This window comes from Leuciscus leuciscus, assembly GCF_965113295.1.
Source record: "Leuciscus leuciscus genome assembly, chromosome: 14".
Lineage (NCBI taxonomy): Eukaryota > Metazoa > Chordata > Actinopteri > Cypriniformes > Leuciscidae > Leuciscus > Leuciscus leuciscus.
In genome coordinates this window covers 25641047-25658998 of record NC_138738.1, presented here as the reverse complement: position 1 = coordinate 25658998, position 17952 = coordinate 25641047, and the positions used below count along the sequence as shown (strand labels likewise).

Here is a 17952-nt window from a genome sequence, read left to right as displayed (position 1 = left end):
CTACCTCAGACTTACGTGCCATCCAGAAACTTGTGCTCTGCAAGTGAACGCTGTCTTGTGGTGCCATCTCAAAGAGGCACAAAATCTCTTTCTCTGACCTTTACCTTGACTGTTCTATGCTGGTGGAATGACCTGCCCAACTCAACCAGAGCGGCTGAGTCTGTGTCCATTTTCAAGAAACGTCTGAAGACGCATCTTTTTCGGCAACACTTGATCCACTAATACTAACACTTTCTCTTCTATTCTTTACCAAACATCTTTATAAAAAAATTTACAAAAAAACTGGTACTGCGTTGGATTAAACTGGAAAGGGTCATAACACTTGCATATTGTTGTCCTATTGTTAGTTTAATTGCTTCTGTTGTTCTCATTTGTAAGTCGCTTTGGATAAAAGCGTCTGCTAAATGAATAAATGTAAATTAAAAATAACTATAAAAAATGTAATTAATAATAGCATTACTGCACTTTGCTGTTTTTTTATAAAATAAATTAATAAATAGTTCGATAATACGGTTATATTTTTAAAATACAAAATTAGTATTAAATAAAAATACAATTATTTTATAGTACACTTAAATAGAAAATACATGTAACAAGTACTCTGTAATATAAATAGTTATCAAATGTATGAAGAATGTGTGATCTCTGAACCTGTAGGATGATGTCATAGAGTCGTATAAGATCCTGTGGTCGTGGTCCTCTTTTGTTCTCATCAGTCTGTGGCTCCTTCAGTTTAGCTTGCAGCGCATGAGCCATGCTCTCATTCCTCTTCACCAAAGTCCACAGCTTGATATATGTCAGGTAGCTGCATGCATATGTATAAATACAGGCATGCATGACTGTCAAGCATCACAGCAAAGTATGTTTTTCATCAGCTGTCAAATTAACTTGTGCAGCCATCATACTCACCTGTGCAGGTATTGCAGATTAGACACTCTGCCACTCTCAGCACCTTCTGTAGCTCTTTCTCGCTGCTTCTGTTGAGGCAAAAAATGTTTTATGTTGTACGTAAAAAAACAAAAAAAAAAAATTTTTTTTAGGTTTAGGTTTGAGATGTCAGTGTTTTGATTAATTACCAGTTTTATAATGGAAAGAAAATTGTTTCACAATATAAAAGCTCTCTAACGTTTTTTACATTGATGTGGGATTCTCTCAAACAAAATTTTAATTGTCTTGTTTATAGTCTGTTGTGCTGTGTTTAAGAGCTAAGATGGGGATGCACAAGTAAAAATCAAATCCACTTTACTGAAAAGCCTATTCTAATGAGGAATTATGTAAACAGGTCATATCTTAAGTTTATGCAATCAAGTGAGAAAAAAGTGTGATGTCAAAACATTGGAACTGCATTAATATTTGCAGTGTAATAGAACTTCTATTGTCTACTGCGTTGTTTATATTATTAAAAAAGACATTGACTGAAAAAAACATTGACTGAAAAAACACAAAAAAAACCAAATACTAGCTGCCTAAAAAATTGCAACCATTTTTGGTGCTATTGTGTGTGTTTGTTGTTATTTTAATGGCCAAGATCAGCAGGTGCTATCAGGCTAAAGTTAGCATTTTCCCAGATGTCCTACTGTACCTTTAATGCATAGCATAAACAAATGCGCTGCTTCAAATACAAAGTAAATATTTGTATTTACTTAGAAAGTAATAATTAGAGAGAAAGCGGACGCAGAAGTCATGTGGCTCATCTTACGATGTGCGTAACGCTATATAGGCCTAATAATAATAATAATAATAATAATAATAATAATATTATTATTTATAACCGCTGCGAAGAGCTGTAAGCTATGGAATTTCAGGTGTATGAGCACCGCTTGCATGGTCTTCGCCGCTACTAGAATCGCCTGCGATTTGCCGCTGTGTGCCTCTCATTGAAAATGAACTATGACTTGCGCTTTCCGCCGGGAATTCTCCCGATGACCACTCCGGGCCTGCACACTTGTATATATGGTTTTCCTTAGCCATTATTTTTTTTATTCTGAGTATTTTATATTCTCTATTCCTAACCTCACCCCAACATATAACCATTGCAGAAAACTTTTGGAATGTTTTGAATATTAAAGGGTTAGTTCACCCAAAAATGAAAATTCTGTCAGTAATTACTCACCCTCATGTTGTTCCAACCACGTAAGACCTTCGTTCATCTTCGGAACACAAATTAAGATATTTTTGATGAAATCTGAGTGCTGGATCACTACTCCATAGGCTGCTAGGTGGCCCAAACTTGCTGGCCCAGAAAAGTTATTAAAGAGATCGTTAATATAGTCCAAGTGACTACAGTGGCTCAATCTTAAGTATATCAAGCGACGAGAATACTTTTTGTGCGCAAAAACAAACAAAAATAACAACTTTATTCCACTATTCATTTCCTTCTCTCTGGGCCTCGTAGTGTTTTTGCGCTGCGCGTCTGTGTTATACGTCATCACGCATCACACACATGACCAGCGTCGGCCAATAGTGAGCCTACGTGGTGACGTGTAACACAGATGCGCTGCGCAAAAACACTACGAGGCCCAGAGAGAAGGAAATGAATAGTGGAATAAAGTCGTTATTTTTGTTTGTTTTTGCGCACAAAAAGTATTCTCGTCGCTTGATATACTTAAGATTGAGCCACTGTAGTCACTTGGACTATATTAACGATCTCTTTAATAACTTTTCTGGGCCAGCAAGTTTGGGCCACCTAGCAGCCTATGGAGTAGTGATCCAGCACTCAGATTTCATCAAAAATATCTTAATTTGTGTTCCGAAGATGAACGAAGGTCTTACGCGGTTGGAACAACATGAGGGTGAGTAATTACTGACAGAATTTTCATTTTTGGGTGAACTAACCCTTTAATAAAACGTTGTTTACACCTGTAGTGTCTGCATAAACCATGTTTAAATTTTAATGCCCATGTAATTCCAAACATAGGGTAACATGGTCATCTTGCCCCTGGGGCAACAATGAACCCCCAACAATTTTTCTCCTGACCATAGATGGCACAAAAATAGCATCTCAGAATTTTTATTCAAAAACAGTTATTTTTAATTTTGTAATTTCATCTGAATCTCATCATTTGTGAGATTTAGTCAGTCGAAACAGTTTTGAGGTTAATTGATCTAATTTTGTGCCAGTGGAAAATAGTGAGCTATGACATTGTTGAATATCGTTTTTTTGTGTCTAATTGTTAATGATGGATTTGTAGCACAATGTTTTTTGGATTTGTGGAGTAAAATGTATAGTTTTTATTTTAAAGCAGCACTCAGTAACTTCGGGACTTCTTCGCTGTATTCTCGCAGGTTTCTCTCTAGAGCTCCCCCCACAGCTTCGGAATAGATATTTGACAACACTGTCGTAAAAACTCGTAGTTGATTCTCAGACACCAGAGGCTATAGATCAACGACATCAAAGCAGATGGGACGTTCTTTAAAACGTCTTCTTCATTCGGGTTCGGACAGCGTGAGGGAGCGCAATAATGACAGCATTTTAGCAGATTTCTTTTGGCCGTAAAGCAATTGTTTACATCGCGAGACCTGATATCACGCGAGACTTCCTGACGCGGCGGCCGGCGGCCCGCCGGCTCAAAGTTGCAAGTGCGTATTTTCCGCTCACGGGCACCAGGGGGGTGCGAAACGACCACCATAGAGACAGAGCGCATTTAGGCCACGCCCACACCCAGGGGGAAAACAAACGAACTGTCTCCATTGACTTTGCATTGCGAGAGGCTGCTTCCTTGTCATTTCTTGCTTCTAACAAAAGACAGACAAATGCCTAAAAGCTGCTGTGTGACAAGGTGTACAGCAAACAAGCTAAAAAACCCAGAAATACGTTTTTATTAGCTCTCGACCCAAAAAAACGAGCGTTTTTAGGACATAAAAGTGGATACAGGCAGTTGAGACAGAGCGTCACGTGTCTCATTACTCTGAGAACTAACGTACGGCCGCTGGAGGAGACCGTAATCGACACCACAGGATAGTTTATCTTACAGAAATATAATATATAAAACTGACATTTGGATATTTGACTCACCAGTGACCAAATGTTTAACTTACTGCACACGTAGTGTATTTTTAGTGCATACTGAGTGTCAGGATCCCACAATTGACCCATTCGTTCCAGCCTGTATCCACTTTTATGTCCTCAAACGCTCGTTTTTTGGGGTCGACAGCTTATGAAAACTTATTTCTGGGTTTCTTAGCTTGTTTGCTGTACACCTTGTCACACATCAGCTTTTAGGCATTATTCTGTCTTTTGTTAGAAACAAGAAATGACAAGGAGGCAGCCTCTCGCAATGCAAAGTCAATGGAGACAGTTCGTTTGTTTTCCCCCTTGGTGGGCGTGGTCTTCAGATTATGACGCGTTGCGCTCTGTCTCTATTCAACCCGAAATAAGTAATATAACCATTCCAATGACTCCGAAGCTGTTCAGTTAAGGTAAAAAAAGTTACTTAGTTCACCTTTAAGGTAAAAAGATCAAATTAGATCCTTGGGGTAAGATGCCCCCAGATTTGACACAGAAGGCATGATGTTACTTTTGTTATTTTTAAATTGAACACTTATAATAATGAATGGGTTAATAAATGAATTGAGGTAAATCAATTTGATTTAATGGCGTTTCTATTATGACATTTTCAATTAAAATATGGGCAATTAAATATGTAAACATTCATATGCCTGTAGATAAGTCATAGAATAATTTTACCTTTCAGTTAAATCTCTTTTACTAGGATTCTGCTTCTGTCATCTGTTATTCCATTATTCAACTAAATTGTCAAAATAAAATTAGATCAAATTGTTGATTTAGTATTTTACATTAATGACAAATATAAACATGAATGAGAATTATAATCAAAAGTAATTTATACATTCTGTAAAAGTTTATTCAGTGGGGGCTTCTTACCCCAGGTAGGGGGCCATCTTACCACTCTTTTAATATTTGAAATTTTGTAATTTCTTAATGAGAAAATGTTTCTATTTCTTTCCTGTAAAACATTATGATCATCATCCAGCACAATGCTTAACAAATATCTAAAAGTTAGTTTAAAAGTAAATCCACATTGTACTTAAGGGGGGCATCATGTTACCATATATACACACTGATGCATCAATCAGACAATGAAAATGCAATGCATCTAGTCAAGTTATTATTGCTCAAATCACACTTGGAGAAGTGCAGGAGGTGTCAGAAGTGCGTCTCACCACATCAGTCCTGATCTCCTCTCTGACCGCCTGGATGGTGTCTCTACACTCTGCCAGCAGGCTTTCATATAGGTGCTCCTTTGTTTCTTCATTATCTGCCTGTGAAGAGTAAGAGACTAAACAGTCAGGATACCTGCATTCACTGTGTATTTTGTGCATAACTGTACAGTGATCAAATCTTTTTCAAATAGCATGTGCTCTATAGCTCTAAAAGTGTCTTTAAATTAAAGGTTTTGGTGCAGACATGTGCATGTGATTTTAGGTTCATTTGGTTTGGTGGGAAAGGTTTCCTGAACTTAAGTGCACAGGATTGTCTAACAAGATGCGTAGTCCAGTAGTGATCAAAACTGTGGATTGGTGTACTCGTAAACTATGATCTTAAAGCAACACTATGTAGCTTTTCAACCTTCATAATATATTACCAAAACCCTTGTGATGGTACATCGACTTACAATAGATTGAATGACATGACTGCCATAGCCTGACGGGGTCTGTATCGCTTTTACTGGCACTACGTAACTTCGGGGTTCGGGTAGTAACCCGAGCACAAAAAGAACTACAAAATTTGACTGCTTTACGGCATACGTCACTTCCCCCACCACTTCGTCAAATTTGGACGCGAGAGGCCAACCAGCGTTTGTTTTCCCGCTTTCGTGCGCATGTTTTTGTCATGGCCAAAGCAGCAACGGACAAAAAAAAAGTCAGAAGTAAGCCTATGTCTAAACAGCGTGTACAAGTTTGGTAGGAGCTACATTCTTGCAAGTAAATAATACATGATTAGACGGACAAAATTATATTTTAGGCTAAGTAGCCTAATGACTGCAGGCTGATAGTCATGTTTGTTTATTTTTCTGGTGAAAGTGTCTTGCCTCAGGCTATAATGCAAATCGATTTTTCAACTTTGCAGACTCATCTATGGTAGCTTAATATTACAATATTGACGATATATGGCTATCACCTACCACACAAACATTGAATTGAATTAGCATTCTGTAAAACAGTAGCCAATAGGCTACTATAATGACGCTGGCTTGTAAACGCGAGCTACGCGATCTTTTGGCGTTTGAAAAAATAAAACCCATGAAATTATATTCATATGACATGCTGAAATATATGCCACTGTACCTGGGATGAAGACATTTCACACGCAACGCAGACAGTCTGCCCAAAACGTGAGAACTCCTCCTGTAGAGTTCGGGGGTATTGGCTTGTCAACAAATGCACGTGTATCCCCTGTTGTTACCATGACAGATTTTACGACCGCAGTAGAAGACAATACTGTTTCCCAACTGTAGGGGGACCCCGAGAGCAAAAGCTACTTGGTGTTACTTGAAGAGAGAGTTGTCCTTTTAACTCAAATGCCAAGTGTCATAGTTACATAGCAGTTACTAGGAGTAGATTGCTTTTGTAGTTAATATTTTTTGTTAAAAGCTAAAATCAGACATCTAGAAAGCTGTAGGAGGTGTGGGTTGTTTTGTTCATGCTTATGCTTTATCCTGTTTATGTTAGTTGAGGAGCAATAGAAATAAAGTAATTTAAAAAAAACTGTTTGCCCTGCTAACAGTCAAATTTGTGTTGCATCTGAACCCCTAGATGGGGGGGGGGGACAATGCATTTAATAATGGAATTAGAAAGTCATTTGGCAGGGACAAACACTTAAACTGAGGCTTAAAAGTAGGACCTGAGCCCCCACAGTTTGGCACGCATGTGACCCGTGGCTTAACTGCAAACTTTACCATCATAAAGTGAAAGTTTATCATTTGCATGCGTTTCTAAGTCTTGCCGATTTAAATATTTGTACGATTTTAAACCAATCAAGTGACGCAAAAAAAGAACTTGCATGTTTCCTGTGCACACACTCAAAGCATGCACACGTTTCCGACAGAGATAGAGAGCAGATACATAACCACATTTCAAATAGCGCACAGATAAGACAACACATTATACAGTATATCCATAACTAGTGACGGGTATGGTTAAGGTTTTAATGGTATTACTACTCTTACCGAAACTGCTTATCGATCCGGTACTTTAACGGTATTCTTATCGGTTCTTTGTTAATTTTTTTTTATAAGTAATCAAATGTAAAATAACCCTGCAGAGTTTTCACTGTAAAAATTGATAGATTAATGCTTATAAAAGCTATAGTTTTTCATTCAAGAGATGAGTAATTTTCACTTTGCCTTTTGTTGTTTGATTCACATGAATGGCACATTTGTAAGTAGGTTTATTAGACTGCTGCCCCTTTAAGACTAAATGTAGATCTAATACACATTTTCTCCCAAATATTTACGCACATTTAAGACACTGTATTTAAGTAAATACTCCAATTTGGTCATTTTGACAGGCTATTTTTGTGTGTATTTAATCGTTTAGATGCGCACACAAAGCCTAAAGTATAATTTGCTTGTAGTTGCTGTCCGTTTCGGAGCGTGCACACACAAACCACCTAGAAGTTGGAAACAGTCTCTTGTGTGGATTATTGTGCTTTTAATAACTCTTTTTATCAAACACGTCCCACAATTTAGCAACAGTAGAGACTGCATTTTACAACAATCACCGATTGTGCAGATTTTGATGTTAAGTTTGGGTTTTAGGGAGAAATGACGCACCGGTGTGAAGGGAAGGAAGTAGCGCTAGACTGAACACGGCTAGTTTAATAGTTCTAACTCGTATTTTCTCTTTATAATCCTTGGAAGCCGAAATTGAAAATAAAAATAGATTAATATCACAGCCCTAAAGTGTGACCAGACTAAACTTTTGTTTAGTTCTCTTGGCCATCATCACTCATTAAGCAGGGGCTTTCGTGTTGTGTGCGCTGTAGCTCCGTGAGAGAGATCGGTCTCTTCTGGATTACAAATAGCAAAAATGCATCTCAGGCAAATAGTTAAATATTATTGCATATAGAAATGGCCGGCAAGATAGAATTTGCAAGTTAACGTCTATATAGCAAATAGTAAGAGCATTTTCTTAATTTCTCCAGTACCAACAGCAGAACCGATAGCGTCGGAATTTGATACTGCGGTCTTTCATAATTTAGCACAGGGGGTCATTTAACACCGGGTTTCGGTAACCATCCCTATCCATAACATACCATCAAAATACCCGTCTCGACAAGTATTCTCGTAAACAGTTGGTTATGTCTTAATTAAAGTGAACATAAAAGAGAAAGAAATTGGATGTGTAAAATTATAATGAAATTATGTCTTAAAGGGTTAGTTCACCCAAAAATGAAAATTCTGTCAGTAATTACTCACCCTAATGTTGTTCCAACCCCGTAAGACCTTCGTTCATCTTCGGAACACAAATTAAGATCATTTTGATTAAATCTGAGAGCTGTCTCACTCCTCCATAGGCTTCTAAAGAACGTATAACTTGCTGGCCCAGAAAATGCATTAAAGACATCGTTAATATAGCCCAAGTGACTACAGTGGCTCAATCTTAAGTTTATAAAGCGACGAGAATACTTTTTGTGCGCAAAAACAAACAAAAATAAAGACTTTATTCCACTATTCATTTCCTTCTCTCTGGGCCTCGAGTTTTTTCACGTAGTGTTTTTGCGCAGCGCATCGGTGTTGCACGTCACACGTAGGCTCACTATTGGCCGACGCTGGTCATGTGTGTGATGCGTGGTGACGTACAACAGAAGCGCTGTGCAGTTATCCTGCGTGAAAAAACTCGAGGCCCAGAGAGAAGGAAATGAATAGTGGAATAAAGTAATTATTTTTGTTGTTTTTTTGCGCACAAAAAGTATTCTCGACGCTTTATAAACTTAAGATTGAGCCACTGTAGTCACTTGGACTATATTAACGATGTCTTTAATGCCTTTTCTGGGCCAGCAAGTTATAACGTCTTTAGAAGCCTATGAGGAGTGAGACAGCTCTCAGATTTCCTCAAAAATATCTTAATTTGCGTTCCGAAGATGAACGAAGGTCTTACGGGGTTGGAACAACATGAGGGTGAGTAATTACTGACAGAATTTTCATTTTTGGGTGAACTAACCCTTTAAAGGGACAGCAGCCTACATATTCCTGCTGCTGTCTGTCATTGTTAAAAAACAACAGACTGCTTTTACAAAGATTAATCTATATTTAATTTATACAGTGAAGACTAAGTGTTCTTAAGAAAGTATTCTTTAAGAGTAAATGGAAAGTTATATTTGTTCAGTAATTTAACAACCACTAAGGCCAATCAAATTTCTCATGAAAATGTGAAGTTTTTAATTTAATAAATATTTTTTAAATTCTGTAAAAGTATGTCCTTTTCATACTGGAAGCAACAGGATGGCACATTACCACATGAGTTTGTTGTATTCAGAATGCCAGTTGGGTAATGTGTGATCCTCAGTAATGTAGTGTAATGTAGTGTAGTGTATGACGTAAAAGTTGTGTAATGCATTTCAGCCTTTAGTTTCAAGACAAGTAAAAGAAAAGATTTACTGCGGTCAACAAAAGTATTTGGCCATTGGTCCTGGGTTGTGAACTTGTGAATTGCAATTCAAATTGACTTCAGGATCACAGAAAGTATCTGATGATAGAGACACGCACAGTGCCATTTATAATACAGGTGTGATGGTAGCCTGATATCTAAGAATCTGGATTGCTTAAACAAGGTTATGAGATAAATTTTGGGTAGTTGTGATTCAAATAATTGGAAAATTACTATCACCATATTTTTGCTGCACTACTACTAACTATGATCAAGACTGTAACCTCAGGCTGTTTCAGGGGGCCCATTTATAGACTTGGAATAGAAATTGGACAAACAATAGTGTCAAGCACCATAGTAGTAGCAACAGAAAGATCATATACTTAATTGTACATCACAATTAAAACACCAGCATAACAACTGTATGAGTAAATGAGTAAAAAAGATGAAAGACAAGCATCAACGCAAAGAACGTAACAAAACAAGTTTCTGGAGTATTCTTGTTGTAGCAGAAACTAGGCAAATTAAATACCAATCCAAATTCCATTATTTTTTTTATTAAATCATAATAAAAGTATAATTAAGAAGCCATCAGATTTCTGTGGGATAAGAAAGAGAAGCATAGAAAGAAAAAAACTAAATGGAAAATTGAATGTTAATTTAATGGTACTGCAACAAAATGAACTTTAGAACACCATGAGAAACAAACATAAGCACACGCCCACATAGAGACTGTGGTCACACCTAACCAACACCTTGCATGACTAACTGCAACAGGGTGAACCAGAATTTCGGTGAAAGCGAGACTGTGTAAGTCTAAAACAAAAAACAAAAAAACTAGGAGAGCAGTCCCTAAGAATGGTTACAGAATGCAGTCTGGTTGAGATGGGACAACATACCACAGATGTGAGCATGCTCATGGGTGAGATGTGCCTAGGTGGGGAAGATACCAATAACTATAACCATTAGGCTAGGAATTTTTTTGTACCACCCCATTTGATTCAAAACAATTCTTGAGATTATGATTCGATTAAAAATCAATTCACAATTTTGAATAAAATTTCGATTCGACATACATGCAAAGATTTGATAGTAGTTAACTGTTTTGTGTTACTTTTCTTATTTGACTGCGGTAGACAGTTTAAAGGGATAGTTCACTTTGAAATTCAATTTTGGTATGTTTTAGCTTACCTCAAGGCCATCCAAGATGTAGGTGTCTTTTTTTCCGCAGTAGTTTCAATTTTGATATTTTTAGGTCAAACCGTTCTTGTCTGTCAGTCATATAATGCAGGTCTATGGTCACTATCTCAAAGAGAATGCACAGAGTCCAAAGTAAAACAATTCCCCATCGTCCAAATTAAACAATTCCCCATCGTAAGTACACATTGATGGCCTAAGACACGAAACGAGTGGTTTGTGTGAGAAAACGAACAGTATTTATATCGTTTTTACCTCTTGAACACAGCCACGTCCAAGTGATCTGAGGGCGCGCGCGCATCCTGCTGTGTGACGTGAGCGCAGACTGGTGCATAGATATATACACTAGATGTCGCCTTGGCTACGGTTTCTTTCCAATGAACTGCAGTAGCCAAGGTGACATCTAGTGTATATATCTATGTACCAGTCTGCGCTCACGTCACACAGCAGGATGAGCGCGCGCCCTCAGATCACTTGGACGTGGCTGTGTTCAAGAGGTAAAAACGATATAAATACTGTTCGTTTTCTCACACAAACCGCTCGTTTCGTGTCTTAGGCCATCAATGTGTACTTACGATGGGGAATTGTTTAATTTGGACGATGGGGAATTGTTTTAATTTGGACTCTGTGCATGCTCTTTGAGGTGATGACCTGCAATATATGACTGACAGACAAGAACGGTTTGACCTAAAAATATCAAAATTTAAACTACTGCGGAAAAAAAGACAGCTACATCTTGGATGCCCTTGAGGTAAGCTAAAACATACCAAAATTTAATTTCAAAGTGAACTATCCATTTAAGTCTAGAAGAAAAAAAAAGAAAAAGAAAAATCACCGAATTATTTGTAAACCTTGAAATTGATTGTTTTTTCTTCCCATTTTAGTCCTCAACATTATAAAACAAATGTGATTTAAGTTGACTGCAATCATTTCACATGACTAACAGTCTTCTGTAATAAAGCAAGAAAGCCCCATGCAAATAGAAAAACTACTTAGTACATAAATAAAATTCCTTGATAGAAAAAAACTGATAAATAAAATGTAAATAAATAAACATTAGGACAAATACAAATATATATATCTTTTTTTTCAGGTACAGTAGGTTTATTTATTAAGTCGTTGATGTCCCCAGAGTGTGTATGTGAAGTTTTAGCTCAAAATACCACACAGATATTTTTATATAGCATGTTAAAAGTCACTTTTTGAGGGTGAGCAAAAAAGCACCGTTTTGTGTCTGTTCTTTTAAATGCAAACAAGCTGCTGCTCCCGGCACAGAGGGCGGAGCTTCAAGAGCTCATGTCCATTTACCTCACACCCACATGCACTGAAATTATCAAAAACTTTTAGCCTATTATGTTCAAACCGAAGTCAGACAATGATGGAGAGACTCAAGAAGTGACAACATGTAGAAGCAACATGACATTTCTGTATGGTTAGTTGATGAATTTATGTAGCTTATGTGTAGTTATCTTCTAATCATTGATTAGCATATTCTGTCATGATAATCTATAAATCGCGTTCCCGAAGGCGGGGTTTATGTAAATTCTAGGGTTGGTGATGTCGCTAACCCGAGAGGAATGTTGTGTAGTCCCTACCAGCCATTTGCTGTAGTCCTTAAAAAGGAAGTATTTAAAAGCTTTTTAGTCTTAAAAAAAAAAAAAAAAAAATTATATATAACATATATAAAATATATACGTATGCATGTATATATGTATATATATATATGTGTGTGTGTGTGTGTGTGTGTGTGTGTGTGTGTTTTATTTACATGCATGTAGATTACGTGCGTCTCAGAGCGGCTCCTTTCACAGAAAATGCTGCTCCACAAGAACTGTTATCATTTACGTGTGGAGCGCGTCTCAAAAATCCATCTCTGCATATGCTGCAAGAGTGCAAAGGATACTATTTGTCCTATCAGATTTGTAAGATAAATAATTGATAAACCTATGCCAAAACAGGAGAATACATCAATGTGTTTATAAATATGCAAACTGTTCATCACGATTTCCCAAAAAAAGTTTAAACGCTCGCTCTGAGTTTGCATGTTTCTATGTCCACAATAGGGCTGGGACGGTATGGATTTTTTCTTACCGCGGTTGAAAAGCAAGAAATTACCGCGGTATAGCGGTAAACCGCTTTAAACCTCAACCCCCCTCCCCCCCGTTTTTTTTTCTGCGACGTCGCGGCTGGAACAACAAACATGGCAATGATAATCTCAGGTACTGTTTATGTGCTTTATTTAATGTTAAAAGCATGCAATGTGACTTTGAATATCATTTAGTGCTCCAGCTTTGTAGCTGTAAAAGCAACAATGGATAATTCACCTCAGATCTTGAAATTAAACAAATGGAAACAAAAACTGTGAACATACATGTATTCTTTGACAAAGATTGTTTTAGTAACTCAGCAGCCTATGTATTTTTAATAATGTTTAAATGGTGTAATATTTGTGAATTTGATTATGTAGCCTCGTCAAGGGTTGACAAACGCGGTCTTCACGTGAGAGAATTGTGTTAAATAAGCACGCGCAATTAAAAGCTGAGGTCCTGCTTTTGGGGCTTCAAATTATAGGCTATAAGACATTTGCAATATAATTGGGAGTCTGCAGAGGGTGTTTATTTTGAAAAATACTTTTTTTTTTACGGTGCGGCTTGGACGCGGCGTCCGCCGAAAATAGACTAGGCGCCTATATTTAGCGAAGCGGCTGTGTTCTGAAACGCGCCGCGTCGTGGCTGGTGTAAACACAAGCATTGACTAGAGTGGGCGCGATCAGCACCGGTAGCCACGTCGCAGCCGTAACGCGCCACAGAGTGTAAATAAGGGGTTATAGTCAATAGCCTACGAATGGAATGTTATTATGTGTCATGGAACATTGCGCTCCCCAACTTGCGAAAGGTCGGATTTGCTCCATCTTTTGATGATAAGTTTTGCATGTCATTATAGTCAATGAATCCATGTCATTAGACACAACGTGAACACATGTGAAGGCCAGTGTTTATTTTATTTTATTTATTTTTTGCGGTGATGACGGTGACGAGCTCAGACTCGCAGTAGGCGTCACGTGACCGCGGTAATGCGGTAACCGTCCCAGCCCTAGTCCACAAATTCTTGTATAAGAAATTACAGTGGCTGTAGTATTTCTATCATAAAGAAGTGGCAAACTATTAAAGATTAAGTAAATATTACAATTAAAGGGGTGGTGTAATGCCCTTTTCACAAGATGTAAAATAAATCTCTGATGTCCCCAGAGTGTGTGTGTCAAGTTTTAGCACAAAATACCCAATAGATATTGTTATATAGCATGTTAAAGTTGTAACTTTTTGAGAATTTGCAAAAACGCACCGTTTTGTGCCTGGCCCTTTAAATGCAAATGAGCTGCTGCAGAGGGCGGGGTTTCAAGAGCTCGTGTGTTAGCAGCTGCTATTACCTCACGCAGACACACTAAAATGACAGAAACTGTTCTGCCTTTAATGTTAAAATGGAGTCAGACAAAGATGGAGAGACTCAAGAAGAAGTGACAACATGTAGAATGCAACAGGACGTCTCTGAATGGTTAGTTGATGAATTTATGTCGCTGATGTGGAGTTAACTATCTTCAATTAGCATATTCTGTCATGGTAATCTATAAATCGCTCGTATAGGAACTGTTGTGAGATGCACACAGAGTGACTTTCTATTGCATGTGAAAAGATGGATGCTACAGTTTGAGCTGACTCACAAATGTACTCTTATACAACAACTTTTCCTCTTCTCAACATGGACTGCGTGTTCCCGGGGGCGGGGTTTATGTAAATTTTAGGGTTAGCGATGTCACTAACCCGGGAGGAATGTCGTGTAGTCCCAACCAGCCGTTTGTTGTAGTCCTTTTCTTTAAAAGCAAATATCTTCCTTTGCTTTGAACTGAGCGTTGTAACTTTGCAGATGTTGTTTATGCTCAAACAGCAACATTACACACTAACTAAAGTTAGAAAAGTGAAATCATAATCAACCACCCCTTTAAACTAATGTTGTTTGGTCAATATTAAAGGTGCTGTAAGCGATGCCGGGAGTCGTAACTTCTTGTTGACATTCGAATTGTTGTCAAACAAAACGGAGGCTAGCTAGACCCTCCCTCCTCCCCTCCCCTCCCTTCCAATATTATCCGTAGTAGTCACTACAAACAAAGTTAAGTTTTACTGATACTTCATTCAATGTGTAATGTCGCTAAGTTAGATAAAGGGTTTTATATAATGCAGAACAGAATGCAGAAAAAGAGAAACATTATTTTAAAATCTTTTCGCCACCTGAAGCTATAACTATAGCTCCCAAGCCTCCCATACAAGGACGCAATAATAGCAAGATAACGTAGCTTCGCGTTTCCCAGTGAGAATAAACAACGGCGGCGTCGTAAACAAATTGTCAAAGTTGTCAACAGCCTATAAATGAACATTCAAATTCATAACAAACAGTGGATGAAAACAATCATTCACACAAATTGTTGCCCTACTGTGAATGTGCTTGATCATTTACAATAGAGATTGATCGCTAGCTGCTAGAAACATAACGTTATATGTTGTATTCACCAAAGTTAACGCTGACTGCATAGTTCTAGCTAATTACATCCTTGTGTTGGTTTGGCGAACATGAACGTCAGTTTAGAAAGAAATATGGATTTACCTGTTCTGCAAAAACAGAGCAACTGAATGTGGATTGGAAGCCCTTCTGCCGGCGGAGTTCTCGCCACCTTTAAAAGGTTTTTCCGATGTAAATTCGGTATTTCACGCGTTCCTTATCCTCGTCCCTTATCCTTGTCCCTCTTCTTTGCAATTTGTTCATCGGACACCTCTTTGGTCGTGTGTCGGCCATAATTCAAACTTCCCTCTTCATGCTTCTCTCTCCTCCACACACCCACTTCATGTGCACGCACACTAACCCCCCAAACCCCACCCTCAAATACTTCTTGTCGGTGATTGGCTGGAGCACTGTTTGTTGTGTTTCATGGTGCGGGTGAGCCCAGTTTGTTTTTGTTGCCGTTTGTGGAGCCTGTGGTGTCTACAGAGACCGCGTTTTTTTACAGTGTGTTCAGGGGACAGGCAGCTAGCGGATAGTGAGATGTTTGCTGTATGTGACAAAAAATGCGTGGCATCGCTTACAGCACCTTTAAACAAGGATTTGGTCTGCTGTAAAGTGTAACACCAGGCAGTTGGCGCCCTCTGCAGGCATTTGTTATAATATATAATGTACATAAGTTTACATTATGTATTTTATCTATAAAACAATATGATTACTTGCTTTTGATACTTTATTTGAACTAGGGATGGGCATTTGATAAAATTTTCTTAGTCGATCGTCGGGAGAATTAACGATCGACTATCGATTAATCATTAATATTTTTATATTGAAATTCATTATTTCTTTAAATTTTTATAAATTAAAAATGCAATGAAAATACAAAAATACAGTTTGTTTGATCTCGATGAGATCTTTATTACAAGAAGATCAACTTGTGGCAGTGAAACTGGACGTTCGGTAGACTTGAAGATTCCTGCGGTGCTCTAAACCAGCGGAACCTGCAGCTGCGAGCCGGCGTTCTTAAACAGAGACCCATGGCCACTTCATCCGTTTTCTGTGATCGGATAGCTATCCGGTCGTGAAAAGACCAAATCTAAATGCCCTCCGAAACGCATTCGAGACGGATTTAAATCCCAAAAATTATACGAAATAAACGTGTGAGAGCGTGTTATAGGCTATATGTCATGTTATATCCAGATATGACGACGCTACTTCAACACGCATCACCACAGATGAGCATCTATTCATCAAGCCAACGTGCAAACTATCGCAAATCAAAGTGAAAGTCATTCATCAACACACAATCATCTTCATTAAAAGTAAAGAACCGAAATGATCTTACCAGGGCTGTTGCCGCAATATCTTGTTGCGGTCTTTGATTTAGAAATTTTCGCTGATGATCAATAAAATGCAGCTCATATCAGTTGCTTTCGATGACGTGCAACAATTTAAATATGCATATAGCGCGGGAATTCAAGATCGGATTTATATCCGTTTTGCAAAAACACATTTATGTGACCAGGTGTAAATGGAATCGTTTTGATAAATCAGATAGCTATCCGATCTGAGAAAACGCATGAAGTTCCCATAGAACTTCTGCACCAGTCTACTGATTTCTGTTGAGAAAGATAAGCATGTTGACATGATCTGGGATCAGACGCGACCGCAACCTGGTGACAGCCAGTCCAGCTGCCGAAAACACCCGCTCTGAGGGGACTGACGTTGCCGGGATGCACAGGTACCTCCGCGCTAAAATTAATTCCATTGCTTCAAGACTCACACTACGCAACGCAACCTGCATTAGTTTAATCGATAACAAATAAACGTGATCGACGAAATTCTTAACGATCAATTATCGATCGTCGATTAATCATGCCCATCCCTAATTTGAACCAAATATTATTGCCTCATTTTTATTAGATATGTATTTTAAGTAATTTTAAAGGCTTGGGTCTTTGCTTAGGTCCATTTTTATTAGCTCAAAAAAATATTTGATATACAAGTCAAATAATAGAACGCTTACTTGATTATCAAAATAATAGTTAGTGACAGCCCTAGAAAACTCTTTTCAGACAATTCACTCTTAACTGGAATATAGCAGTATCCACAACATCTATTGTTTATCTACACCTTTTCCATCTGCTTGGATCCTGCCTGCCACTTATGGCTCTTAGTTTTAAGTTTTATAGTTTATCAACTAATAGAAGACTAAACTAATATCAACCAATACGTCTCAGTTGATTGTCATATGGAAGTAAAATAATGACAAATGTTTTTGAAACAAAAAAGCTTGTTGAATTGCACTACTTGAAAAAATATGCATTGCATTCACCCTGCTTGTATTTTTAGGGCTTGCATTTTTATGGGGTGAAATTCAACATAGTTGTATATTTAAGCTGTGAATATTTCAATTCAAAACATTTCACACACGTTTTCATTTAAAAAAATTCAATAACCCATATTCACCTTTCAGATGTCACTTCCAAAATATTCATTCTGTTTAAAAATCTGCAATTTTCAGTCCATTTTATTTCGCTTTACAAATTCAGTGGTTTAAATTCAACAGAAAATTCAACATTTGACTCTGGGAAC

At 37.8% G+C, this 17952-nt stretch overlaps 2 protein-coding genes and 1 long non-coding RNA gene across 6 annotated transcripts in view; 1 reads left to right on the top strand and 2 right to left on the bottom strand.

Moving 5' to 3' along the window:
* The window catches only part of LOC309474407 (uncharacterized protein), a 328024-nt gene that overhangs the window by 222261 nt on the left and 87811 nt on the right, over positions 1-17952 (top strand). The gene's annotated exons all lie outside the window — the stretch shown is intronic.
* srp68 (signal recognition particle 68) overlaps positions 1-17952 on the bottom strand; it is a 53097-nt gene that overhangs the window by 7650 nt on the left and 27495 nt on the right. For all 3 annotated transcript variants that reach the window (XM_082136868.1, XM_082136867.1, XM_082136869.1), the window contains exons 9-11: positions 5185-5283; positions 910-977; positions 652-805 (exon numbers count right to left, since the gene is read on the bottom strand). In XM_082136868.1, the coding sequence (XP_081992994.1) occupies positions 652-805; positions 910-977; positions 5185-5283 (321 nt within the window). The remainder of the gene's footprint in view (positions 1-651; positions 806-909; positions 978-5184; positions 5284-17952) is intronic.
* LOC309474510 lies at positions 4444-5178 on the bottom strand. Its single transcript, XR_014197347.1, has 2 exons — positions 4911-5178; positions 4444-4877 (listed from the first exon to the last, which is right to left on the bottom strand). It is a non-coding gene; the product is annotated as an uncharacterized lncRNA (long non-coding RNA).